This window comes from Rhamphochromis sp. 'chilingali', assembly GCF_963969265.1.
Source record: "Rhamphochromis sp. 'chilingali' genome assembly, chromosome: 8".
NCBI classification, from domain to species: domain Eukaryota; kingdom Metazoa; phylum Chordata; class Actinopteri; order Cichliformes; family Cichlidae; genus Rhamphochromis; species Rhamphochromis sp. 'chilingali'.
In genome coordinates, this window is record NC_137935.1 from 32524944 (window position 1) to 32545960 (window position 21017).

General features: G+C 36.9%; 1 protein-coding gene across 1 annotated transcript; it reads left to right on the plus strand.

Moving 5' to 3' along the window:
* The first annotated feature begins 14173 nt into the window (after nt 1-14173).
* On the plus strand, nt 14174-15252 carry LOC308401219 (lysophosphatidic acid receptor 6-like). Its single transcript, XM_080889348.1, has one exon. It carries the CDS (start codon nt 14190-14192, stop codon nt 15024-15026), a length of 837 nt encoding a protein of 278 aa, XP_080745474.1. The 5' UTR covers nt 14174-14189; the 3' UTR covers nt 15027-15252.
* Nucleotides 15253-21017: the final 5765 nt, after the last annotated feature.

A 21017-nucleotide genomic window follows, 5' to 3' on the forward strand; every position in this document is an offset into this window, starting at 1 on the left:
AGGCAATATTATTGAATCATTGTCTTCAGATGAAGGCAGATGGATTATTCTGGTTTTCAAATTGGACAACACCTTCTTTATAGTCTGTAATTTATACAGTCATAATAACACAACTCAGGCCAAATCTATGTGCATACAATTATCTGAGAAACTTGATTTTTTAAAATCAAAATATAAGGGAGCCCACATGATTCTTGGAGGAGATTATAATGATGCTCCAGACGATCTTATAGATAGAGTACCAATAAGAACATCTCAACACTCAAAATTTAAAAGCACTGCATTTTTCTGTGAACAACTTGCAGTTATAGATGTATGGAGATTCTTCAACTCTGATACAAAAGAGTTTACCTGGAGCAATGCAAATAGATCTCTACAATCCAGAATTGATTTGTGGTTAATATCTTCTTCGTGTTTACATTTTGTTTCAGAATCTTCTCATGATTTTGCTCCATTAACTGATCACAAATTCATCACAATTCACTTAGTTGGCAATAAACAAAGTCAAAGTAAACTACGTGGTTTTTGGAAGCTAAATAATAATTTATTGAATGATGATACATTTTGTAGTATAGTGGAAAAAACGGCAGAACAGATATTCGGGGATACCAATATGAATCACACACTAAAATGGGAATTTTTCAAATTCAAGGTAAGGGAAGCGGCAATAAGGCGAAGCAAAGAAATTAAAAAAAGAAATGACACTAAAGAAATCAGTATTATGAATGAATTAAACATATTAATGAAGAAAGATGCTCTATCAGATGATGAAGAAATTAAATTGAAAAGACTAAAGGAAGAAATAGATAATGCATATATTAACATAGCTAAAGGGGCTTTTATAAGGTCCAAAGCAAAATGGCTAGAACTAGGTGAAAGAAATTCTAGTTACTTTTTTGCTCTTGAGAAACGAAACCAAAGAAGAAACAATATATCTGCTCTTAAGATTGATAATAACATAACCACTAATTATTTAGATATCTCAAAACATGTTGGTTCATTCTACAAAGATATATACAAATCAAATTGTAATATCAATGATTGTGATAGATTTATCGAGTCAGTTAAAAACTTTGCACCAACTATCTCAGAAAACTTTAAAACTAATTGTGAACGTCCCATAACAAAATCAGAAATTTCAGAGGCAATTCGATCAATGAAAAAGGGCAAATCTCCAGGTAATGATGGTTTGTCAGTGGAATTTTATTTACAGTTATGGGATATCATTGTTGATCCTTTATTAGAATTGTTTAAGGAATGCCTTGATGGAAAAGAAATGTCCACAAGCATGAAACAGGGTATTATAACTTTAATTCCTAAACCTGATAAAGATCTTCTTGTTATAGAAAATTGGAGACCTATCACGCTTTTGAACATAGATTATAAGATTATCTCATTGGTCTATGCCAAAAGATTAAAGAAAAATCTGGATGAGATCATAGCTGAAATGCAAACCGGATTTATATCAGTTCAAACATAAGGCTTATTTTTGACCTATTAGACTACTCTGACAATATAGATGATGATTCCCTTATTGTGTTTCTTGATTTTTATAAAGCTTTCGATACGGTAGAACATTATTTCTTATTTAAAGCACTCAAAACCTTTGGTTTTGGTCCAAACTTTGTGTCAACTATCGAAATGTTTTATAAAAATATTGACAGTTGTGTTATACTATATCCAAATACTACTAAAAGATTTCCTGTCATGAGATCTGTTCGCCAGGGTTGCCCAATTTCAATTTTTTGATTGTGGCTGAACTACTTTCATTAAACATTTTAAATAGCCCAGTCATTAAAGGTTTATCTATTTTTGGTAAAGAAATCAGAATGACTCAACTAGCAGATGACACCGTTTTATTCTTAAAAAACAAAGATCAGATTGAAAATGCTATTTCATTAATAAATGATTTCTCAATTGCCTCTGGTTTAAAACTAAATAAATCTAAATGTGAAATTTTCTGTTTGTACCAATCAAATGTCAAATCCTTATACAATATTCCTGTCAAAAACTGTGTTAGATACCTTGGTATTCATGTCTGTAAGAATGACACAGAGCGTCAACAACTCAACTTTTCTCCCAGGATGGAAAAAACTAAAACTATACTGAACTTATGGCTCCAAAGAAACCTATCAATTTTTGGTAGAATCCTTTTGACTAAAGCTGAAGGTGTTTCCAGATTTGTGTATCCAGCCCTTTCCCTTAATGTGTATGATTCCACATGTAAAAATGTTAATAACTTATTTGTTAACTTTGTATGGAAGAATAAGCACCATCATCTAAAAAAGTCATTGCTTTGTGGACCTAAAGATAAAGGTTGTTTTGGCCTTCTGGACTTCATGGACCTGAACTATACATTTAAGGTGAAATGGCTAAAAGAATGCTTAAAATCTCCTGGATCATTATGGCATTTCATTCCACATAACATTTTTAGAAATGTTGGAGGTTTACAGTTCCTATTGTCTTGTAGTTACAGTATATCAAAGTTACCAGTTAAAATGTCTGCATTTTATCAACAGGCATTGTTGGCTTGGAAATTATGTTATTCACATAACTTTTCTCCACATAGATCTATTATCTGGAATAACGAATGTATTACTAAGAGGAACAAATCACTATATTTGCAGAATTGGATTGATAAAAATATAATCTATTTAAAAGACTTATTTGACTCTGAAGGCCAGCTACTTAGTTACAATGACTTTATTACAGAAAAAACATTCCCTATCAAATTTAAAGATTTTAGCTCTGTAATAAAGTCCGTTCCCAGCGGACTGACTGAGTTGATGAAAAGCTACAAAAAACAGAACACACCACATGCATCCGTTAACACTCTTTATATAAATGGTATTGATTTCTTAAGCAAGAAATGCACCAATAAACATATTAGAGAATGTTTGTATAATGCGAAGAAAATAACTCCAAGAGGGAAGTTTTTTTGGAATGCTATTTTTGATAATATCAACTGGGATAAAGCGTGGCTTGTTCCTTTTAGATTTTGTATTACAAACAAAGTTAGAGAATTACATTTGAAAATATTACATAACATATATCCATCCAACATGTACATTTCAAGATTCTGTGACATTGATAGAAAATGTACCTTTTGTAAAACTGAACTTGAAAGTGTTACTCATTTGTTTTATGGCTGTTCATATAGTGCTACATTTTGGAGAGAGCTTGAAAATTATATACTGTGCAAGACAACATACGAAATCAAAACTGAAGGGAAGAACATTATCACTTATTTTGAAACTAAAGAAAAAAAAATATGTGCCATTGTCAATCTTTATATCTTATTAGGGAAATTCCACATACATAAATGTAAATTTCAAAACTCAACCCCATCATTTAATTTGTTTTTGATTGAAATTGAATATTATTTAAACTCTCTTAAATTAACTTCCAATAAAAAAGGTTTATCATTGATTGAAATTCATTCAGAAATGTTTAACAAATGAGCTGTCACGACTTTCAAGTACTAAATTATGAAGTCTGTCACCTCCCCCCCCCCCCTTTGTTTTTTCTTTATTTATTTATCCTTCTTATTTCATTGTACTGTATATTGTTACCTTTATTTGCCTTGTATGTCTACTGTTCAGGCTGAACTGGAATGACTGGCTGTTCACTTTGTAATTTCAATAAAGTTTGAAAAAAAAAATTTATGTTGGAAGTGATAGCAGAGCTGTAGGTTTGAATTTTTTCAGAAATCTCTGAGTCAGAACATGCAATATCATGCTTAGGTAACTAGCGAAACTAGCGAGCTAACTTCCGCTAGCTTCCTGCTAATTTCTAACTCCGTTAAATGTAATAAATTTTGTTTTCATGGATGCCTGGAAGTTAAACTTCATAGTTACACCTGGTAAAGCAGCAATGCTGATCGTTTTATTAAAGATGAAAGAATTTAGACAGTTTTTAACTCTCAGTGATGCTGCAGTGTTCGTTTGACCTGAAGATACGGAGTTTAGGACCCAGATTACTTCCAGATTTAAGAGCATCTTAGTCCGACAAATACGACGGCCGCTTGCATGTTCTGCAAAAAAAATGTGCTTTGTCGTGTATCTGACGGACAAACACCAAACCAGTTCCACATCACTGAAGTTGCACCATTTTTACAAACCAATTCTGGTTCATCTGTTTCACTCAACAATCGGCCATGTGCGTATGAAAACAAAGGCCCTGCTCATGCGCGTTTTACTCATATTCTATCGTGATATTTCATTTTCCTATCGTTGCCTAACATTATACCGGTATTACCGTGAACGGTATAATATGGCCCAGCCCTAGTCTTAAGTCACTGCCGTCACTGCTGCTGTTATGCTACCTACCAGAAAACACATGACACTCACGAATACGCTCTTTCTAACAGTAAGTATTTCAATCATTACTGGTGAAGGGCGGTGGAATTAAAACACTTTGAAATCAAAATCTTTTTGATAAAGCCTATATATACACATTTAAATAACAGGAAATTTCCTGTTATTTCTTTATTATTTGTTTTGTTTTGGAGATTATGTATCAGAATTTCAGGAGCAGGGCCATACCTCCAAACACGCTCTTTCCAGTTGTCATCTATATAGGTTCCCCCAGTTCTGCAAGCTGTTCATTCTCGTTTACGTGCCCCACCCTCTCTCCCTCCTTGTTCTCACTTCTTTAACTTCTTCATTTCTATTTAATACTCGGGGATCTGCCAGGCCCGGGAGCCATCGCCAGTCCCTTCCCCAAACCGCAGCTCAATTCATGTCAAAGCATTAACCTTTACCTACTAAAATGCTGTCAAACGTAAAATGAGGACGTGGGCCCAGCTAGTGAATTTTAAAACAGTGCAATAAGCTCATCTTTTACTCATACTCATACAATTTTAGACCCAAAGAGTTGTGCTGGCATATTTCTAGCGTTTACTACAGCAGCACCTTTTTTCATGCAGAAAAACTGACATGTATTATGTCAATAATACAATTTCAATAAAACTGATATATCTATATCTACATATATATTCCTTCCTGTGTGGACACAAACTTGTTCACACAGATAAATGTGAAAACACGCAATTCCATGCTCTGTGACACAAAAAAAAACAGATGGAAATGAAACTCCAGCATGCACACATGCTCACAAATACACACAAGCTCTCCTTCTTCATATCGATGGCCCTTAAAGAAGAGGAGAAAGAGAAAGACAATCAAGTGCATTAACTGGGTTAACCATGTTCTTTCTCTCCTACACATCTTACCCACATCATCTCCTCCTCACTCTGTCGCTCCGTTTCTCTCAGGTAGCGTCACTCGCGTTCTCTCGCCTTGTCTTGCTTGTGACTCAGTGCATTGCAGTTTCTCTCACCCCTCGCTCGTAACCCCACCACCACCCACCCTTCAACTTAGCAGCTACAGATCACTTTCTTCTTCTTTCACACTATTGTTGCTTCATCTGCCAATTTTCCTCCTCTTCAATCTATCCCCCCCACCCATCTTTAAATCTTCCTAGTCTTGCTTTTACCCACCCAGCTAAGCGTGCATTGTTTTTGCACCATGCTGTTTCACATAATGGCGTACAGCTTGTGTCGAAGTCCCGCGACTCCTTCGAAAAGAGCTTTATCTCCCAGTATAGCGCTTATCTGCGGTCTCTGGGAATAGTATGATGCAAATTGAGCAGGTGGTGATGGGTAAGTGTTGTGTATTGCCTATTCGCATTAAAATGCAGGCATTTACATTTTCCAGGTTTACAATTAAGCTATGCTTTGTAACTAATTAACATAAGTGGCGTGGTAAGCAATTAAAGCCTCCCTTTGTAACACGCAGGAAGAACAATTATATAGTTGAGTAATGAGTTCTTTCCTCAGTCTTGTCTGGTGTCTTTTTTTTGTAGTTTTTTCCCCCCCAGTGTGTCGCTCAGCTTCATGGACACATAACCATAAAGGTCTTGCAGGCATGTAGCGTATATAAGCTATGTGTAATTTTAATTTATTTATTTAGCTCAATGCTTTCCTTAAGGGTGCTGTTGTGCTCTGCAAATACACTAATACGAACCACCCACTGACAGCAAATCTAATGAAGCAGAGTTTCTCAGTATGCACATGCACAAGTACACGGGTACACAAACTTGAAAGAAATGGAGTTTGCGATGAAAGCAAACATGTTAATCGAATAACTTCAATTTTCAGACCAAAGTAAAAGGATTTTCCCCCTGGCGGACTGGAGAGGGTTATTTGATTTTTTTTTTTTGGAATATGAAATGATTCCTCTCCCTTGTGTTCTCACAACATGTCATCTTCTGAATGCCCATGATTGGCTCAGCTTTACTGGGGGAAGTAATTTACACAACAGCAAACCGTTTTATGTTAATAGAGAATAGAGATTGGGAAGCCCACCTCCTCAAGCTTTTATTGTGTAAAGGGTAGATAAATGGACCATACTTTTAGTTCTTTTAATGTGAAAGCGGTACAAATTGCTTTATAGAGTTTCAAATTCACCCACGCAAATATACCATGGTGGAAAAACTGCTGTGCTAGAGAACATCTCTTATGTTGGCCTGCTCTGCAAAAGCAGTTTGAGGTTTAAGTCTTCAGTTAACCACACTTCCTAGGCTAAAAATGAACATCCTGCGTGAGTCTGAAATGAGAAAACGGAAAGTTACATACCCTTAAGATCATTCTTTTCAACATGCAGAACAGGACACTGTGATGGCAGGTTATCACTGACAGGTTGGCTTATAATCTATGAGTATTCACCATTGTCAGCAGAACAGATAGCAGGCATTAGCTGGCACGTCAGAAAACCTAAAACCTCAGTCAAAGATAAAAGGTAACAGAACATTGGTTAACACAGCATTATCTATTAGCTCTGGCTTTCTGCTTCGGGTTCTGTGCATTCTCACATTTGTTGCATCATTTGAATCTTCTTCTATATGAAATGATCGACTAAGCATTGCCGACGGACATTATCAGAGGATTGGATTGAGATCCTTCAGAAATCTGAAAAGCAGGAATAGTAAAATGCAACACTGTTGCTGCAGTAATATAATTTAATGTATAAAAATAATAATATAATGGATAATAATATAGTATTATAATATAATATTTAATTATGTGATATTATGATGATCACAGGCACACAGTGGAAAAAGGAAATAGGCTGACTTAAGTTAATGTATTTTCTTTTACTGATTGGTGTAGGCTTGGTCCTGTTCTTTATTTCTAATATGACGAGCTGCTAAATTCTTAGAGCTGCTAAATTTGAAAACCTTTATAATTAAACATTACAGGTTACTCAGTGTGTTCAGGCCTGAAAGCCTAATAAAGGATGAGGAAATCACTTTAGTTTGTTGCCGGATCAAAATGAAATTAACAAATTAATAATTATAAATAACATACAAATGCTCAATTTTCTTATTTGTCTTCTACTAGCTGCTACTCCAGGGTGTAAAAGACACATAGGAGCTTTAGGATAAAACATAAAGAACACCAAAAACCTTGTGATTGTTTTGATCATGGGCAGATTGCCACAGTTACTCATAGTTTCCATGGAAGACTTGTCTGCACTTACCATTTATAGAGTGTTCCTAGATAAGTCAGAAGTGAGTAAACTATAAGTGAAAAGCTAATTAAATATTCCAACTGTGTTTCTTCTTTTTGGCTACAGTAGCAATTTACATAGTTCTTTTTCAAATACAAAGAGGAAATTCATGAGGAGAAACTAAAATCTTGGCCAAAGTTCCGCCCAAAGGTACAGTTATAAACACTAATCAATTTGTCTTGTTGCAACTTAAAGTGTCTTGGGAATGTTGTCGTTCTTTGTTTAGCCCAGCGGCAATGCTCACGATTGCAACGCTCTCCTATGTTAAACCCGTTTATTTCTGTTGACAGCTTTATTATAGCTTCCCGCTCATTTGCATAGGTAATCAGGCCATACTTTCTGAGCCTGTTAAGATTTAAGATGGCAGGCACTAATTGGAAAAGGGAAGGCAATAAAGCACCATTTGAGCTTGATTTTACAACTTCCTCTCATTGCTTGGGACTAATAGCAACGTCCCTGCACCTTGGGACAGATTAACTTATTTTGTTTTTTTTGGCCTCAGATGAAACATATGAAGTGGGTTAATTGCCTTGCCCCAGCTGGAAATGGCAGAGAAATTGTCTAAAGCGTATAATCTTTTCAAATCCAAGGTTCTTATACAGGCTCGAGCTTGACAGCAATATTGACTTTCTGTATTTGCAATGGCTGTAAATATTTGACTGAAGCAACAAAAAAGAATAAAAACAATTTGTATGCATTCATTGCAACCTTCACTTCAAACACTTAGCTCTATGGGTCAGTGTTCAGTCATTTTCAAGCTACCAGAGACATGCATCGCCTCTGCAGGTCATGAGAGCAGGGCTCATTGTGACACCTGCTGTTCAAGAAATGGAAATTTTAATGAAGTGAGCACAGAAATGGCTGTATTTCCACCCTCCCTGGTGTGGGAGAATGGCACTTTAACCACACTGCCCAAAAATGGACCGGTGATTTCATTAGAGATAGAGGCAGTCAACCCATCCTGTAATCCCAGCTCTCCTTGTGCCAATATGTAGCATGTTGGGAAAGTGAATCAGCACTTATTGAATATCTTCACTTTAGCCACTTATCCATTGCTGTTTCTACTTTTCTGATCATCCAAATTACTTTTGATACAAATATTCTGAATTAGTGAACAGAGGTTAACAAGTTAGAATGAAGCAACACAGAGAATGGAGCCAAACATTTGCTGTAGTAGCTGTATTTTTGTCAAGTCAGTTAAATTTATATAGTCCTTCATCATAAAATCTACACTTGCCTACCTGCCAAAGACAAAAGCTGACTCATGGCCAATTGGATTGCTTTTTGCAAAAAGTAAGGCTTAAAAAGAACAAGAACAAAGAAGGATGTCTAAGCAACTAAAGCAGCTTAAAGGTTAAACGATGAGAGAGCGGTTGCAGTTGTGGGTGTGGGTGTTATCAGAAAGTCTACAAAAGAGAAGGCACGAAAGGAAGAAGGTGCTACCTCATTTATCAGATAAAATTATACCAGCTTTTCTTAAAATTTTCAACAGGAAACACACTGAATGATATACTGCCTTCACTGTATGCACTTTTAGATAAACCAAAAATGATTATACGGCTATCAAGCTAGCTATAGTTCAATCTGACCAGCTAATTTTCATAGTTGAAAAATGAATGTACCCACTGTGATGTCATAAATTAGATTGTAAAGTCACATGTAAGAGCCTTGATTTTAACATTTGTATCTTGCCATCTTTTATTTTGGAGACAGAATTGCTCACATTAGCATGACAGGGTGGAGTGCCAAGTTATCGCTTAACGCTAACTAGCCTGATTAGAAAGGTGCAGCTAAAGACTGCATGATTGCATTGCACAGACACAGAGAGTGCATATTTAGTGCTAAGTAACAGTGCTAAGTTCAAATAAAACACCCAGTCAGAGTGCACAACACGTTTGCCACTCTGGCCTTAAGATGCGTATTGCTGTTGTGTACATAACATTAGCATTTTCTTTCTTGGTCAGAATTCAATATTTATCCTTGTAGTCTGGTTTAATCTAATGTCTCCAGGAGTCTCTGGCTTTTTTTTGCTGCTTGGTGCTTATTAGGTAGTAATTTAAGAGTAGTGATTCATTTTTGATCAGTTTTGTTTATAAAAAATGTAGATTAAATAAGCAGCCGTTAATAGTATATAGTTCATATATACTTAATATATTGCTGACCTTTTGAAAATCACTTGTTCATTCCTGTTATTCTTCCTTACTCAAAACAAACTTACACGAATAATGTATTTTTGTTCAGTAAAGAGCAGAAATTATTATTATTATTAGAAGTAGTAGTTAACTGACTTCTTTTACTCCTTGCAAAGACCCAAGTATCTGACTTTCTGCTAACACTCACAGTCCATCTTGCTATGAATGCAGGGCCAGCATTTTAAATCAATGTATTTTAACCAAGACTCTAATAACAAAGATTACCTGTCCTAGGCAGTGCTCAAGTTTCTCACACATTAGAGCCCAGAGAAAATGGCATTCGTGCTTTTCCACAGAAATCAATTTAGATGCTCTTGTGCCCTGCATGCATTGATGAGTTAGTTGGCCTATTACTCCTTTTATTTAAGTGTGCGAGTCAGATGAAATCACATAATTGCTGTCATTGCAGTAGCCATTTTGATTTCAATCTTCCAAAAGGTTATAGCTGAGAGAGTTTGAGGGAAAACCATAAGTGGTAAATTGAAGTTCGGGTGATAAGGTGAAGTTTGATTATTATTAGTATTTCACTTTCCAGGCAGTTTTCAAGTATAGCGCTCGACTATATTAATGCTTTATTTACGCAGTCCAGTATCTGCACGAGAGAGAATGAATGATCATGTATGCTGTGCAGTCACATTTTGAACATTTTGTTCTTCAGCTGTGACTTGAAACTGAAACATAACAGAACTACAGATAACGTACCACTCTGTGACAACCCTTAAATGATTACATCTTTCTCACACATATGATTCATAGTTGAACAATCTATTGCCTTAAAAGAATTAAAAATGTAATTTTGTCTTAGAGGTGGTGGTTGATTTTTTTGTGAAGAGCCAGGTTCCCATCATTTCTGTCTTTATGCAAATCTACCTGATGCCTGTGGGTTTGGATGTACCTTGTAAAAAAAAGTCAGATTGTTTTTTTGTTGTTTTTTTAAGAAGTGGAGCGACATTTTAAAAAAAACATTGTAGCTACAAATCTGACAGCACATTGGTCTGACATGTTTGTGCTGTTGTGCTGTGTATTTTGGTTATCACCAAACACAGTGCTGTGCATTATGCCTAAAAAAAGGTTTTGTGGTTTGTTTAGATGCAAACCTGAGCTGCGCTGCATGTGCTTTTTATAGAGAGGAGGTTTTTTCCTGACAATCTTTCTTTTTCTTTTTCTGATAGTGCTGTCATGATTAACAGTTACATGCTAACTCAGACCTGTAGCGCCTGACATGAAGCTCTAGGGAGGCTTTCTTTTTAATTTCTCTGACCATGAGGTGCATTTGGGGAGTCTTCCACTAATAATATTGTGGCATTCGATCATTCAGACCAGCAAACTGCCAACGCTTGCTGATGATCGATTAATCAGATGCATTGGATTAGTAGCAGCTAGGTAACCTCTTAATTCTTATGGAACCAGTAAGTCAGTTTAGTTTTACAGAAAACTGCATACAGTCTTTTTCACATGTCTGTATGCCACTAATCAGCAACCAGTACAAGCAAGCGAAGCACTGTTTGACCGCTTGAATATTAAAAAATTCAAATGAATCAATTATCATTTAAAATTATAGCAAAGTAGCCATTTGGATGAAAATTAAGTCACTGCTACAGACTGATTGTAAATCAGATAAAGAGAAAAAATGATAAACTTTTGGTTTGAACCTGGGAGAAGAGCCAGACCAGTCACTTTATAAGAGTTAGAGTTACCTCTCGAATGTGCCTCAGTGCCCATATGAATTGAGGAACTGAAGAGACATTTGTCAAACTTCACACGCATATTGTTTCTTGAAGCTAGCTCGAGAATATGGTTTTAAATTAAACTAGCTGACAGGATACGTAGTATTTTGAAGGCACAATCAAACTTCGTGCTACGTATGCTATGCCTGAGTGTGGGCAAGTTGTTTCGCTGTTTTGTTGTGCTGATTAAGATCATTTGGTGGTGGGAGAAAATGATTCATTGACATTGCGTGCCTTTCAAGTCACCAGACACAACTGTACAAAACCAAACCTCATGTGCATTTGTGCTTCTGGCAGTGACTGCATCAACCTCAATAGGGCTGCTGAATACGAAGCTGTTATCACCATCGGTAAGCCTTTCTGTTCCTTGCACCTCCTTGCAGCAGACACTGTGCAGTTTTTTTCTTTGTGTTCTTGTTTATTTACAACTTTAATAATAACAATGATTTGCTCAAATTCCATTATCTGAAGTGTTGGCAATGACCAAGAGTGGCATTCTGTAGTTCAGTCTCTTTTCACGTTTCCTTATTAAGATAGTTTTGATGTACAGTTTCTATCACCTAAAACATCCAACGACTTGTGTTGTTTCCTGTGTTACCATTTTGTAATTGTAAAGTGCAGTGGGTGTAGCAGCACCCACAGGCGCGCACACACTAAAACACAAATGCAGGCACAACTGGTCAGCTCACAGAATAGTTAAAGTTTTGGGGTTAATCAAGATGTATTTTTGGCAAATGTGAGACGAAACCTTTTTTTTGGTCAGCAGTGGTTTTGTCTTTAGAACTCTTTCTTATTGAATCATGCACTCACACCTTACCTGAGAACATGTGAGGCCTGCACTTATCTAGATGTTATTCTGGAGTGTTTTTTCTTTTCATTGTTGCGCTCTTGGAGTAATTTTGCAGTAACCCAAGAAAATTTCACTATTGTTTCAAGTTTTCGCCATTTGAGCACAATGGCTGTCGCTGTGGTGGAGTGTCGAACCTTAGAAATGGCTTTGGAACCATTTCCAGTCTGATCAATGTCTTTTTGAGATCTTTTGGCCTGCTTACCTTAATAAATGAAATCGTTTTAAAAAGCTGCATTTTGTATTTATTTGAGTTAGCATTGTCCAATAATAAAATTTGTTTGATCTGAAGTCTGTAAGTGTGACAAATATATAAAAAAAAGACTAAGAAATCAGCTACATTTTCACAGCACAACACTGGATTTTAAATCATGGGATTAAAGCACAGACCTTCAGGTTTAATTGAAGGAATTTAACAAAAGTATGGCATCAATTGTTCATGAATTACATTCATTTTTTTCCTATAATCACATCTTGATTGTTTGACTCACACTGCAACGGTGCAGAGAAGCAAAAACGTATCATTGCCCTAAAGCTTATGAATCTAACTGTATACTTCTTATGTCTGAACCCGTCTGCATACACCTGTGTCACTCAAAGGTTCCTCTTTTGCTAGAAAGACCCTACTGTGAAGTATGAGCTAAAAAAAAACCTCCTTGTACTGTGCACTGTGAAAGCAGAAAAAGAACTTCCTCTGAAAGATAAAAAGTCCACTGACACTTGTGTTCATTTGGCTAATGTGCACCTGTTTAGGCTGTACTGTAAGTTTACAACAGCGGGTTAGTGTTAAAACTTAAATAGCTGTATCCAAATCACAAAAATGCAACCATAAAGGGATAACATTAAAATCTTGATGCATTGATATGTTCACTAAGATGAAAAAAACGACAATGCCATCAAAGGCCCGCATGGTGTTTCAGAACACTGTAATCAATCAAAAACTTAAACAAAACCAAAATTCATGGCCACGTTTTCTTTTTGTCACATCACAGAGAAGAAGAAAGTCTCACGTGCTGCAACAAATTTATTTTCATAGAATTCTTATTTGCTAGTAAATCCATGTTAGATATCAGAACAGAAGAACGGGTGTGAGAATGTGACATTGTGGTGCATAACACTGTAGTATGCAACACCCAAAGAGAAACATAGTAGCTGGAATATTCAAGTATGGGGAAGTTTTGCCCTCACTGAAAGTGGACGCCTCCCAGTAAATAGATTTCATCCTGTACAAGAAGCAAGCAAGTTTGTTCTGAGCATGTCGACATGCTGGAATAAGATGGGTAACGTGAGTTTTGAACACATTTTTAATTTCTGTGCAGAGGAAGACTGGATTAAACAGTGAGGCACTAAAAATATATTTTTCAGAGAATCAGATTTGAACTCAAACAAAATTCTGATTTCCCTGTAAAACAGATGTAAAATTTCTTGAATTCTTTTATTGTTTTTCGATCAAAAATTAAAATCCACCAGTTACTAAAATCTTTAATGATGCTTTATCACAGAAAGGAGCTAAGTGTAAACAAACAGGATTGTGGATTCCTGAAATAATCCACAGAGAACATTTATAGTTTTACATAAAGGAAAAAAAGAAATTGTAACTTTTTTTTTCTTTCAACTTTAGGCTCCCACGCTGAACTAGTTCCACACAACTCTTTCATTCTCATACGGTTACTTCCTGTTTCAGCTTTCTCTGCTACTTCAGCACTGTTGAAACTTTTTTTTTCACACTGTTTTTGGCATTTGTGATTTGCAGGGAGGTGTGTCTTGCGGTTTCTAACACTCATACAGTCACTTCCCCCACTTCTACATTTCACACTCACGCAAAACATGCACGAAATCAACGTGGCTCAAAATGGCACGAAATGGAACAGAAGCTGACACGGTGTACGCCGTAGTTTATGGATCTGTTATAACGCTCGGACTGCCTCTCAACGCTCTGTCGCTATGGATTCTTCTTCGCCACCACGGCCGCAAATCACCCAACGCTGTCTTCATGATCAACCTGGTGATCTCAGACCTCCTGCTCATCATCTCCTTACCAATGAAGGTCTACTTTTATGCCACACACAAATGGCCTCTGGGAAACATGGCGTGCGTATGGCTCACGATGCTTTTTCGCAACAACATCCGCTCCAGCGCAGTCTTCATCACCTTCATCAGCATCGACCGGCTGCTGGCTGTAGTCTACCCTCTGAAGTCACGCCAACTTCGGTCCTCGTCCAACGCCACAAAAGGAGCTGTGCTCGTCTGGCTGATTGTGGTGATGGTGAATATCCCAGAGAGTCTGAACCTTTTAAATTATTTGAAAAACAACACTTCGAATGTTTCCACTTGTTTTGATGACAAGAAGGACTTCTTTCCTCCAATAGCGTATTTTCAGCTTGTGTTACTCTTCACCCTGCTGTTCATCAATATTGTGTCCACAGTTCTGGTGTCTTTGACTCTAAACAGACATTTGAATATCAGCACAAGGATCAACAACAGAGTGAACGTCATGCTGATTTTTGCCATGAACTTGTTGATGTTCAGTATATTTTTCTTGCCCGTGTCCTTGACTGTTTTCTTTGATAATAAACGGGCTCTGAATTGTCTTGCCAGTGTGAACTGCTGTCTGGATCCACTGTTGTATTACTTCTCATTTGATGGTTTCTGGAAGAAAAAAGAGGACACAGACAGGTCTACTGAATAGTCATCGAACATGACCAGTCAGATTTCCCAGTTTCTTGTGAGAATGTTTCACAGTAAGGTTGTAAGGGAAAATGAATATCAGTATTTAAGAAGGCCAGTTCTGCATGTCATTTATCTAGCTATCTAGTTTTGCATTGTTTTTGTTTTTACAGTGTATAAGCTCTCCTGTTGCCTTGGAAATGTAAACTAATGTGTAATAAGTACCAAAATTAACAACTTTTGTTAGTTCCATCAGACAAAGTTTGCTCTAAATGTTGCTCTTAAATATATAAATATTAAATACTTGGCAAGTCAGAGATTATGCCAGAGTCTGTTTGCATCACTGTGTTGGCTTGTCTTGAGTCATTATGTGAAATAGATGTGCAAAGTGGCTTTTTACTGTTTTAGGTTTTCAAAACAGTTCAATCACAAATGCTTTACAAGCTGTCATGAACCTCACGGACTATGTTAGTAACTCTCAAACCTGCGTCTTTTCCCTAAGATTGAGTGGAAATTACTTAAATTGATGCATGCCTTTGACGGCATCAGAATGAACTTTTTTGAGGCTGTAAGGATTGGTGCAGCTGCTGCTGTTGCAGAAAGTGACAGCTGTGCATGAGAGCTAAAATTTACACGTAGAAATATAAATGATCACCGTGAACTGCCTGAATTGCTTGCAGGCAAAATCACTCAGATGTTCTAAGTTGCACTAAATTATCATGTTTATTATATCTGATATGGAAGAAAAGAAATCTTTACTTCTGGTATCATTTGATGTATATAATTTTTTTTCTAGATACAGGTGCGAATATTAATTCATTCTAGCGCTAAAACAGCACCCCTTGTTTTTTTAGTTTTTCATTTATTTATTTATTTTGATTCATTGTTCAAATCATGCTCTAAAGCTGACTACTGGCAGGATCTTTTTACGATCAAGCTCCAAGTTAAGATGGGATGGACATGTGTGACAGGCACGTCAGGAACCTGCATGCAGGACATCTCCAGGTGAGCACACAGTTGCTGGTGCTTTCAATGAAGCGATGTCAACTATCCCTGGTATTTACTGTCATTCCTTTAATACGCAGCAGATATGAAAACGGGGCATTTTTATTTTTGTGATAAGACCTTCTTTTGATTACCTTTAACATCATTTGGCAAGTCAAGTGTGTGTCTTTGGGTATAAATCCTTCAATGCAGCTGAGGCTGTTGTGCTTTTTTGTCAGCATCTTAGTACGGAGGCCAGCAGCACTCCAGTCCTATGACTCCTATGAGTTTTGGCAAAGAGACGGGTAGCTCTCTACGCTTGTAGCAAACAATCCAAAAAGGCTCTAGGTGTGAAACAATCCAGACATAAAGCACAATTGAAGTTATTCAAAACTCACTACACGGTCATCTGTACCTAGCATCAGCTAACCTTAAACGGTTATTTGTCTCTGTAACTAGGTTAGTAATGGAAAAACACCAAACCTCAAAAACCACTCTCTACACGGTGTGTTCATCCTGTGCCATTTAGATGCTTTAGATGCGTGCTTTCATGTTTGCTTTAACTGTGGTTGAATTCGTCTTTATTACATAGGCTCTCTTTGTTGAGTCAGTGGTAAAATAAACAAAAATAAAAAATAGAAAGAGATATTTATGTCTTTTGTTAAATTGCCATTCAAACCTCTTTGTCTGCAGCAGGCCACATATCAGTTATTAATTTTTTATAGTTTATAATTCATCTCTTGTCTGTTGAAAACCTGCTTTGAGGAAGTTCCATCCTCTGCGTAGCTCACGTTTAATGTCAATTTCATGTGTAACCTCTACCAGCAAATGCAAACTGAGAAGCTGAATGGAAAGTGCTATCGTACATAAGCAACCTGTACTGCTTTTATAAAACGTCTTATGGTTCATAAAACATCTGCTCTTATTTATCTTCTTTCATTTTTTATTAACTTCTCTGGTAGTTCTACAAAATAAAAATCAAACAGTCTTTTTTCAATCAATTTTTACAGCCTTTCTTTCTTTTCTTACTTTTGTTTCTTCTTTAAATATTGTCAAATTAAATGAATAATAGTCACAAAAATATGTGTTTTCTAAATGGAACATATCATTGCTTTCCATAGGGGTGTTGATTGATTGGTTTGTCCCAGAATTAACGTGTATTTTGGAGTTTCTTTTGGGTTCGTTTTTCCCCCCTTGTATATGTGTAAATCAAGGTTGTGTTCATGTTTATTTGAAGCTCTCCATCTGTAAGTGGCTGATACACCAGATCTGGAGGGATGGGAGGCTCTGACTGGGGCATGAATGTGTGTGCAAAGTCTGGTCACGGTCAGCTGACCCTCCACCCCCAAGGTAAAAGAAAAAAAACAACAACCAGAAAACCACAGACGCACACACATATACACCACACATACACACACAGACACACATATGCACACACCACGCATACACACAAATTCCACTGTTTGTTTCTCTATCACATATCACACACACACAACAGCACAAACACATTCATGCCATAAAAAAAGACCCTAAGTAGGTACATTCAGGTCTGCAAGCCTCTCCTGCCAAGGCCCACAAACAAGCCTGCTGTGCTGCAGCCAAGTCTCCCTTGGACCAGAGGCGGACTACTATTCAAAGACAGCAGCAGCTTTAGTGACTGTGGAGAGTCACGCAGAACAAAGAGCCAAAAACCAAGCAAAGGGGGGCAGAAAGGAGGAAGAGACAAAAAGAAATGCAGAGCTACCAAAACAGCAATGAGCAGACAAATGGCTATCGTCCTTGCATGTGCAGGAAGTGGCTCCATCCAATCAAGTTAAATGTTTTTCTTTTCTGTGTCACAACAGTCAGGGGGAAAATCCCATTTTACAAGGTTCTCAATCGCTAAAGCACTAGACCCTATTCTCTGTGTTGTAAGTCATTTTATTGTATCAGTCACTCTTTTGGCTAAACCTTAAACAGTTCATGACAGCACAATTAGAAAAAGACTGAACAAGTACGCCTTCTTTGGAAGGGCTGCCAGGACAAAGCCTCTACTTTCTGAAAAGAACATGGCAGCATGGCTTAGTGAACAAACCACAAGACTTCTGAAACACAGGTCTCACTTCTCCTTTGGACAGATAAGATGAAAATAGAACTGTGTGGCCCAAATGCATGGTGCAACATTTGGTGAAAAGCAAACACACCATATCAGCACAAACACCAACTGTCAAGCACAAGTACAGCTGAAGCTTGGGCCAACCTCGACATGCGACATATGCACCAGAATGACTGAAAAATAATAGGTGGCTCGTGTTAGGTTTTGTATTGTTGATTGTCCAGCGAATAGGTTCAAGCTACAAACCTATCAGCTCGGTCAAGTGCTGAAGTGGTTTGGTAGGACTTTATAGGTGCAGTGTGTAGAATCTCACCACTAGATGTGAGTAAATTGTAGATTACAGTCAACTGAGTTTTGAGATTTTTAAGTTTTTTTTTTATTCCCTTCTAATTCAAGTGCAGCAGCAGTGCCAAGTGTAAGCAATCCTTTATCTTAGCAGGCCCCAACCCCCGTGCCACGGATCGGAGTCATTTGGTACCAGGCTGCGAAAGTTGAGGCTCGGGTGTGAAATTTATGGTTTTCAGGGGTTTTTAGTGGTTTTTATTGTTATTTTTTTAAATTGTTTTTATCATTAACTCAGTTTCCCTGGGTCTTTTCCCATGTGTTATGAATAAGTCTTTTTTTGGTACTGGTACTGGTTTTATTTTGTTGTATTTATCCACGACACCTAAAAGGCCAGTCCGTGAAAATATTGTCGGACATAAGCAAAAAAGGTTGGGGACCACTGCTTTATCGGATCTACTGACAATAACTAATTGCGTAGTAGAATTGTAGTATTGTATAGTATAAATACGCACATTCATTCACATTTTCGTGTTTTAGAGGCCTGACTTGAGTTCAGGAGATGAGGCTTCCCACAAACCAGCACCCGCTCCTTCCTATTTTTATTGGAATAATTCTGTTTATGAGAATGCATCAATTTGTTGTGAGACACAATAATACACTAATAAATAACTAAATAATTTCTCGCTGTATCTTTAAGAGAGCTGTGCATTAACAAATGCATTAAGAGTCGACCACAATTCAACCACAATGATGTAAGAGTCTGATAAAGTCAGACTGAAAACAGTTACTTCATAAAAGTGTCTCTACACTGTTGAATTACAGGATGCACATAGTTCTTCTGCTTCTGCATTCTGGCTCTTTTTCAGTAAATGGCATGGTGTAATGTGTCCAATGTTCATCTGAGTGTGTACTTAAATAATTTTAGAAACTGATAAGGACTAATTATTATTATTTGCTTTATTATGTTGTGATATGTGAACCATTTGACTTGATAGAGTTTGTACTTTCTTTTTCACATGACTGTATGAGGTGTAATGTGCACTGCAGAGAATGAAAGGATATTGTTATCTAGGGCTGCCACGAGTAGTCGACTAGTCACGATTACGTCGACTATCAAAATCATCGACGACTGATTTAATAGTCGACGCGTCGTTTGAAGCTTTGTAAGATCACAACAGCCGCAGGAATAAGTAGTAGGATTTAATAACGGACTGAAACAGAAGATGGCAGCACTGCATGTACAAGGATGCCAGCTGCCGTTAAACCCCGAAGAAAAAGTAGCTCTGTCCCAGAATTCATAGTCCAGCCCAGGTCAGTTTCCAACAACGGTGGCAGCTAGTTAGTTTTAATATTACTGTTATTATTCTTTCTGGGTCACAAAGTAAACGTTTAACATATTTCGGGTGAGAATGTAACTGTGTTAACGTCAAATATCTGCTCAATTTATCAAGACACCACATATTTTCAAAAGCGCTCCGACGTTTTCGGAGACGTCTGTTACCCACTAGCTCGATAGCTAGCCGGGGGCAAGGCTCACTAGAGCCCGTGAGAACACCGGACTCCCGGCAAATCGTTTTCAAACCCACCGCCGTCTTTCGCTACGCAGGTTAAACATGATATATAAGTCATTTAGATAACTTAAAAATGTTATTGTTTGGCTTTTTTAATATTTTATTTGTTCCTGAGTAAATCGGTTTGGCTGAGATTAAAGTTATAGTTTTTACACAGCTGAATAAACGTCAAGCAGACAACTGATTATCAGAAGTGTGAGATGCTGGAGAATATACTCCGGTGTCCCGTTATATTTTAGATAGCAAGGAGTTTATTAAACTTCACCGAAACAATCTGCAAATTTCATTAAAATGTAATAAACTATCATCTTGTCTTTATTTTTAGTTAGCACATACCTTAAACACTTAAAGCTGTAAGCTAATGCTAGTTATATAAGAGCAGATGCTGCTGGTGCAATAAGCTGTACGTTTTACGTCCAATGGATGATGATCTGATTAGTCGACTAATCGCAAAAATAATCGGTGACTAGTCGACTCTCAAAATAATCGTTTGTGGCAGCCCTATTGTTATCATGTGAAAATTTTTTGTTTAGGTTCTTATTTGTTAAAAAGTTTAAAAAGGACGTTTTCATTTCATCACCTACCTTTCAGCTTTTTTTCTTCTGTGTGAAGCATGTTGAATAAATACAATTTTATTCAACATACTCAAATCTTTACAGGCAAGAGTATTCTTTGTAGTATCACTCATGCTTTAAAAAAAAGGAACCTCTTTTTCTTTTTCATGTTCATTTTAGAGGAAATCAAGATGACCTGAATTGGTTTTGGATGCATTGCAATAATGAGACTGAGCTACAGTGCGTGAGAAAGGACTGAACTCTCATACATGTGATGCTTAGTCATCTGTAACTGCTGTTCAGAATAAGTAACGAATAAATGCGATATATATCTATGGTGGCCCTGAATAATAAAGTGAAAAACCTGAAAGTCTTGTATTGTCTACTCACAATTCTGCAACTTCAGAACAGTACAAATAAAAGCTTTTATATTTCAAAAATGCACCTGCATGTGAGGGATTTATTTTGGTCTCTAAAATAAAATAAAGCCTAGTCTAGTATTGTTGTGTTCTAGTAAAAAATGT

Bases quoted from the DNA above. Each gene is read 5' to 3' on its own strand.
- LOC308401219 (XM_080889348.1), top strand. From the start codon at position 14,190: ATGGCACGAAATGGAACAGAAGCTGACACGGTGTACGCCGTAGTTTAT.